Source organism: Fonticula alba (genome assembly GCF_000388065.1).
Source record: "Fonticula alba strain ATCC 38817 unplaced genomic scaffold supercont2.2, whole genome shotgun sequence".
Classification (NCBI taxonomy): domain Eukaryota; order Rotosphaerida; family Fonticulaceae; genus Fonticula; species Fonticula alba.
In genome coordinates this window covers 86583-94058 of record NW_009242972.1, presented here as the reverse complement: position 1 = coordinate 94058, position 7476 = coordinate 86583, and the positions used below count along the sequence as shown (strand labels likewise).

Genomic DNA, 7476 nt, shown 5'->3' with positions numbered 1-7476 from the left:
CCGTCCAGCGCGTCCGTCGGATCCTCGGGCGACGGTGGCTCATCTCCTGGTCATCCCCTCCCGGCTGCGAAGACGCGGCCTCATCCCTGAAACACGGGCCTCGATCCCCTGCCAGTCGAGAATCCCCCCCCCCCCGCACCCAGAGCCGCCCGAGGAGCATGCCTCTCTTCAGTCCCCAGGAATCTCATTCCCCCCTTCCCAGTGAATGCGTGTAAGTGGGCGATGGTATGTTGTCACCAAGGGGAGGCATCACAGCGTTGTGTGTGTGTGTTCAAATTTCTGCCTGATTTGAGGGTACCCACATGGGGGGGGGGGGCGAAAGTCCCCAGCCATGAGCCTTGCATGCTGGCGCCTGGCATATGTCCCAGAATCAGATTGGGTGGTCTATCATTCAATTCCAACACGACAGTTCACATGATCAGAAGCATATTTTTCGCGCGTGCTCGGCCAGCACCCGATTGATCATATGAGGTCCCATTTTCACTACGATTCTGACCCATTCCGATCGTGCTCCAGCGAACAGCGCTCCCGGGGGCCGGAGCGCATGGCTTGTTTCGGGCTTCAGGCGGTTAATCATGTAGATGGGCGCTATCCTGCGGAGCGAATGCAAGGGCCCAGACGGAGCAACAGCCCTTTCCTGGGTGACTTCCGGTCTTGGTGGGGAGCGGGGGGGGGGGGGCTCGGGACATCCCCCCTATTAGGGGAGCGCCGGCTGCTTTCGGGACTCCACCACCGTTCCCGGCCGGCCCAACCCGCAAGCAGGTCGTCATGCCCGCTTCCTCGGCCCATGGACCTGGCTGCCTATACTCCCTCGCCCCTTGAGGAAAAAAAAGTGCAAGGGCATTCACACGCATGAACAGCGCGTCAGCGTCGCCCACGCTGGGTAGTCGTCCCTGTCGGGGGGATGAGGCTGAGCATTTCAACAAGCATGGGAGAACCCGAACCCGAAGGGATTGCACGTGTCGCCGCCACCCTTCCCCAAGGGACGCGTCCCAGTGTCTGGGGCGCACCCCATTTTTCGGCGGCTCTCCCCAATCGCCACACGCAGGGACGTCTCCAGCCCAGGCGCGCCTGGGGTGGGGGGGAATTTCTGGCCCCATGTGTTGTTGTTGTACCACCTCGGCCCCCCCCCCCCCCCTTTCGCCTTCCACCCTCTCTACGGCCTATCTCGCCCTGTGTCCGGGGCCAGCAGCTAGCGCGACGGAGTGCGTTTGGACTAGCCGACACGTTTATGGCTGGTCTCCGCAGCGACATGGTGCTGCGAACACTCTTCCTTCCGGCTGCCCACGTCGAGGGTGGGAGGCAGACGGCCGGCCCCGGCGAGCCCCAAGAACACCGAGCAAGGGTCGACCATCCGATCACCAGTGCAATGTGGCTCGATCGCTCTTGGGGCCCAGGGGCGAGGGAGGGGCGGGGGAGGGGCGGGGGGACGGGGATAAGCCGGGCAATCAGGCAGATGGGGGTACCCCAGGCACGTTTGTCCGCGGTCCCCCCCCTCCTCCTCACCCCAGCCGATCCTCTGCTCCCCCTCGTGCGGGGGGGGGGGGGCGCCGGGCGGGGAAGATACACATGTTCAACCGGCGGCGATGTTTCAATCGGTGGGGGTGGGTTTCCCAGGGATGCTCTCTGCGCCGCTTTCCGCGGGGCCTGGAGAGAGCGAGAGAGCGAGAGAGAGAGAGAGAGAGAGAGGTGGACTCGGGCTCGGGTGTCGGCTCCAAGGGGTGCCGGATGGGGGTACCGCGCCAGCGGGGCGGGGGATGGCCAGGCAACCCAAGGGCCTTTCCACCAGACGTGACGAGGCGAGGGGTGTTTACTCGTTTCGGCCATCCAGGGGGGAGCGCCAACGGACCGACCAATGCTGTGGGAACCATCCGGTTCGCGGCGGAGGATACGCCTCCGGCAAGAGCCCCGGCCGGTTTCGGTTGGGGACCTGTTCGCTGGGGCCCACGCTGTGTTGTTTGGAGCGTCGCGTGCCCGGGCGTGTCGGGGACATGCCCCCCTCCGCCAGCTCCCCCTCTTGCCAAGCCCCACGGCGCCGGCGTTCCGACCGGCGTCACCGGGTGGGCTGATCCTGGCCGGTACAGGCGTCCGGGCAGTGAGAGTCCGTCCAAGGGGGGGCGGGGCGGGAGGGGGTCAGGCAGTGCCCGCGCGCGAGCCCATTCTTCATGCGATGGTGTCGGGCCGTTGCATCCCGCCCGCCGCCTAGCACGACCCTCCGGGGGTGGGCTCACGGGAGGCGAGTTCCCGTGCCAGGGCGCTTGGTGTTTCTCGCCCTCTCTGCTAGTCGCGCATGCCAACTCGCCCCACTTTCGCTGGTCCCCGCCGGGCCGAGCACAACCACCCGCATGCCGATCTCAAGCACCCCTGGCCCCCCTTTGCGGCCTGCAGCCCGGCCGGCCGGCCGGCCGGCCGCCCGCCCGGCGCCCCGCCTCGTTCCGGTTCCCTCCCCGGCCCATGGCCGTCATACTTAAGAGGCGACTCGCTCCCCCCCCTGCCGAGGCTCCTCGCGACAGCCAGATCCATACCCCTCTTTGACATTTACCTCGCCGGCTCCCGCCCAGGTCTCCTCTTCGCGTTCTCCCCTGTCATCCCCTCTCCTCCGCCCCTCCCCCCCCCCCCCCCCCCTCCGGCCCCCTTCCGCATCTTGGTCCCGCATCTCCTCCTCTGATGAGCACACCCGATTTATACACCGCCAGCGGGGACAGCGGCACCCACATCTCCATCAATGATCCAGTTGCCCCCAATGATCCCACTTACTACGGTGCGACGCTCAACTCCGAGATCTCCTCGACCGAGCATGATCCTCTGTTTTCAGAGTGCGTCCATTCCTCGGCTCACCCTCCATGCCCTTTACCTTCGCTGTCGCCCCCCGCACGCCCCTTTCCCCGCCATCCTTTGCCCTTCTGTCCATCCCCCAACGCGCTCGACGCTTACCACCAGATGGCAGACCCGATGAAGTTGACAAGGCCGACAAGAAGCGCAAGCGCATCATCCTGATCACCGTCCTTTCGGTGTTCGGAGTTGCTCTCTTTTTGACGCTCCTTTTTACGCTCATTATCCCGGCCGTCATCACCGGTACGTGTCGCTCCTTTTTAGTAGCCCCGCCCGCTCCCTGGCCCGAAGATAGATATATCTTCCTGTCCACGCACTCCCTGTGCGTGCCCAAGCTAACACCCCCCCCCCCCCTGCCCCCCATCCAGCTTTAATGGGGCACTTCATCCGTAAGGCTGATGTCGAGATCTACTCGTTGGAGCTGCTGGATGTGAAGGATGGTGTGTCATCGGTCCATCTCCGGGGTACGTTCATCCTTTGCCCCACTTCCTCTTTCTCGCAGTCACCCATGGGCAGCACTGCACACGGATGGGCAGAAATGCACTCAGAGACGCACCGGCGGACACACAGACGCCTGTGAGCGGAATCATGTTTAGCCCCTCTCACCCCATTGCCTCGCTCTTCGGGCATCATAGCTGCCATCCTGGCAGACGCTCCCTTTTCCACGTCGGGTGTGCTGCACTCCGGTCCAGTGGATGTCCTTGTGCCTGATCCTCTGCTCTGCCCCCAGCCTCCGCCTCCGGGCGAGGCTGGGGGGTTCCGCTTGCGAGCTGCCTCGCAATCCGGCTCCTCCCCCTCGGGGTCCTTTTCTTCGTCCACCAGTGGAGGCTCCTCCTCGTCCTCGGATTCCACGCCCCCGCCGGAGGATGTTGATCCCGGTTGCACGTATGCCGTTGTTGGCTCAGTCATGCTGCCTTCCATCGAGTTTGATGGGCTCCAGTGCGTGGTCCTCCGGCTCGGACGTGTGACTCCTTTTCCCTCTTGCCCTTCCTCTCTCCCTCTTCCTGTCTTCCCCGGTAGCCCCCCCCCCCCCCCCCCCCCCCCGCCCCCCCCCCCCCGCCAACAACGGCCCCTTTGATCGACTAACACCAGGCTCCGGACACACACACACACACACACACACGCACGCACGCACGCACGCATGCACACACGCACGCACGCACGCACGCACGCACGCACGCACCCACGCTCGCTCGCCGGCAGTGTTGAGATCGACATCATCGCCGACATGATCATCCTTGATGACCGCCTTCTCCACTCCTTCATGGAGCGTGTGGCCATGAGCGAGTGGACTTCGGCACGCATGGCCGGGAAGTTGAAGATCACGGCCAAGGTCCCGATTTGTACGTCCTCTCCGTCGCCCTCCCCATTCCTCCTCCTTGCCTCTCCTGCTCCGTCACTTTTGATCTCGCCACGGTCTTCGGCATCACCGCCACCCCGATGCGCACGGATGCCACTGCGACCATCATACGCCAGGCGAATGTGCTGACCCTTTCTTTGAATATCTCCCCCCCCCCCCCCCCCCCCTCGGTCCCCAGACTCCAATCACACCGCCTTGGTATCCATCGACCAAAAGGCCATTGTCCGTGGATTCGTCGGCTTCGACCTCCTGGTGGAAGATATCATCTACAGCGACTCGACCCTTGACACGCTGACTCTGGGCTTTGTTGTGGCCCTGCACAACCCCTCCACCGTGGCATTCAGCTGGCCCCTCAAGGTGCTGGCCTCTCAACTGGATGTCTTTTACTACGGGGCCGTTCCCCCGGTGGAGGGTGCCCCCCGGCCCGATCCGACGGTGTCTCTCGGGCTGATGGATGTCGAGGGGGTGGTCGTGCAGCACGGCCTCAACCGACTGACCATGTATGGCACGCTTATCAACACGCCGGCCAGTGCGCCGGTCATCGGCCAGTTTATGGCGGACTACGTCACTGGCAGTGCTGTCGACTTGCGCGTCAGCGGCTCCCTCAAGCTGGACCTCGGGCTTCCGGAGCCCGAGCCGGATGCCGTGGCCACCATCACCGTGGGCCATGTGCTGCCGGCTCTGGCCGAGCCCCTGATCGAGGGGGTATTCATCGACTTCAGCGGTGGCCTGCCACTGCCTGGCCCTGGAGGGATCACCCTTCATGGGCAGGCCAAATTCCGCATGCCCTTGGGGTTTGACCTGCACATTGTCCGCGGCAGCTTCGATGCCTACTCGCACAACTGCGATGCGGTCCTTGACCGGGTCAACCTCGACTGGTCGAAGAATCCCCTGCTTCTGCCCTCTCGCCAGGCCATCTGCGTGCCGATCTCCATGAAGGTGAGCATCTCGAGTGCCTCTTGCTTGTTCAATGCCTTCCTCCAGGGCGAGGAGTTGCTGGTGTCCTGCCATGCGGCCGAGCTCCTGGTGCGCGTCGGGGTCTTCGATTTGCTTGCCCAATTTGACTATGGTCCGGTGGTAGCCTCACCGCGGCGATGCACCGTGTGATGAGGCGATATCCGGCCTGTGCCTCCCTCCTTGCGGCTTTTTTTGTCCTTGTGCTCTTCTCCTCGCGGGGAACTGGGAGGGGGGGGGGGAGATGAGAGACGAAAAAAGTCCCCTTCTCTTGCTCCGGAGGCGCGCGGCATGCAACAGTGTTGTGCTCCCCCCCCCCCCCCCCTGCGCGCGCATCCCCGATGGAGCCCCAAATATATGCTCTCCCTTCCCCCGCCCAGCCACCCCCCCCCTGTGGGGCGTTGCCTTTTGTTTCCTCGCGGCTATAACCACAACTCCAGTCAGACAATTATCATGTAGCTTGGTCGGGAGGCAGGGGGGGGGGGGAGCGTCCGCGGTACAGGTGTTCGTGTTCCCGCGCATGGGTGTGCTCTTGGTGAGTTTCTGTTGGCGCCCAGGCGGCGACTTTATGCTGGCATCTCCGAGCGTGCCGGCTAGCCTTCGGCGTGACGATTGAGAATAGGCCAAATAAGAGATGTCACGAGTACACGTGGCCATGGAAGAAACACCATTCCGCTAGAGCTCGCAAAGGGTCGGCCCTCTCTCAGCGTGTTACGGTGAGCCAGGCGCACGGCGTTTGGGGGCAGTGCTGGAGATTCGAGCATGGGGGGAGGCCAGGGTCGCAGAGACAACCTGGCTCGGAATCGGGGCGAGTGATCAGCGGTCCCGGCCCCCCGCCTGTCCGGGCTCTCTTCCCTCCGGCAGAGTGCGGGTCCCCTCTCCCGGGGCATCGCCCCGTCGGCACCGCCAGGCCTCGGTCGTCCCTGTGGTCCTGAATGCGCAAGATGGATACAAGAATATCGCTTGCCACACATGACGCACTCCTGCCGCCCATCCTGGCGAGCAGCAGGCAGTAAGTTCCCTGCCCTCTGTGGCTCTCCTTTCCTTCGCCTATTTCTCAGCTTGACGGGCTCGAGAGCCGGCTTTTTTTCCCGCTTCTCCCAACTGACCATCCACCTGCGGACCAAGGCCGAAGCCCTGTCTGTCCGTCCCCTGCACGACACATGGTTTCTCGTTGTCTGTGGCGCTCATTCATGCCCGGTCCCTTTTTCTTCTCTCGGGTCTGGCGTGTGTTACGGTGGGGTGTCACACTTTCAACGACTGTGCTTGGCGCACCCCGGGCGATCCCAAGCCGCAGGGAATGGTCTACTTTCATCCGAAGGGAGGGGGCGGGGGGGCCTGCTGTGGCGACGGGGCCCAACAGGGCGGACTGGGACGGGACGGAGGGTGAGGGAGACGTATTTGGCGCCATGCGTGCGCCTGGAGCCCCCCCCCTCCCCCCCCCCCACGGCTCCATCTGGTTCTTATCTTGTCCATCCGACTGCGCGGGCCCACGACCAGGTGGCGTTCGTGTGACACAAGGCCCAAGCAAAGGCCCCGGGGTCTTGTCCCTTTCACCGCACCGCCCCGCGCCGCCCCACCCACGGGGAGGGGAGGGGGCCAGGTCTCCGCCGTAGACGTTGCCGAGTGAGCCGTTTTTGACCTGTGTTTCGGTTCTCCCCCGTCTCCCTGCCCTCCCCTGCCGGGTCCGGATGTTCCGCCCCTCTCTTCCTCTTGCTCACCTCCACTCCTGGCGACCCCCCCTCGCCCGGCTTTTATTTATTGACATTGCCCTCTTGCCCCGTGACATTCCCCGCGGCCGCGGCCTTTTGGCGCCAGAGGTTTAAGAGCTGCCGCTGTGGGTGTGGAAGCTGCCGCACTCGAAGCAGCATCAGCCTGCAAGCGCCCCCGCCCCCCCCTCCCCCCCCTCTCCCTCCTTTTGCCCCTGTTCCTCCCCCCGTTTCTCCCCCTCTCCCGATCCGAGCAAGGAGTTTGACATCATGTCGGCTTCTGGGCGCCCCAACACCAGCGCACCTGCTTTCAAGCCTGCCTTCCTTCGCCGGAAGGAGGCCACCGCTGCCGCCGCCGCCGCTCCGGCTGCTGATGCCGCCGCCGCTGCTCCCGCCGCCGCCGCCGCTGCTGCTCCGGTCGTCGCCGCCGCTGCCCCGGCTGTCGTCGCCGAGCCGACTCCCACTCCGGCTCCGGCTGCCACCCCGTCCGTCATCAAGATCGGTTCCGCCAAGCCCGCCGAGGCCGCCAAGCCCGCCGAGGCCGCCAAGCCCGCCGAGGCTGCCAAGCCCGCCGAGGCCGCCAAGCCGGCTGAGGCCTGCAAGGCTGCGGATGCCGCCAAG

At 64.8% G+C, this 7476-nt stretch overlaps 2 protein-coding genes across 2 annotated transcripts; both read left to right on the top strand.

Moving 5' to 3' along the window:
* The first annotated feature begins 2633 nt into the window (after positions 1–2633).
* On the top strand, positions 2634–5471 carry H696_01039 (hypothetical protein). The gene is made up of 6 exons (XM_009494926.1): positions 2634–2816; positions 2948–3075; positions 3201–3296; positions 3468–3771; positions 4036–4175; positions 4371–5471. Exons 1-6 carry the CDS (start codon positions 2668–2670, stop codon positions 5297–5299), a joined length of 1746 nt encoding a protein of 581 aa, XP_009493201.1. The 5' UTR covers positions 2634–2667; the 3' UTR covers positions 5300–5471.
* Positions 5472–7125: 1654 nt separating this feature from the next.
* On the top strand, positions 7126–7448 carry H696_01038 (hypothetical protein; the record flags this gene model as incomplete). Its single annotated transcript, XM_009494925.1, has 2 exons — positions 7126–7357; positions 7423–7448. The coding sequence occupies 2 exons, from the start codon at positions 7126–7128 to the stop codon at positions 7446–7448; spliced, it is 258 nt and encodes an 85-aa protein (XP_009493200.1).
* Positions 7449–7476: the final 28 nt, after the last annotated feature.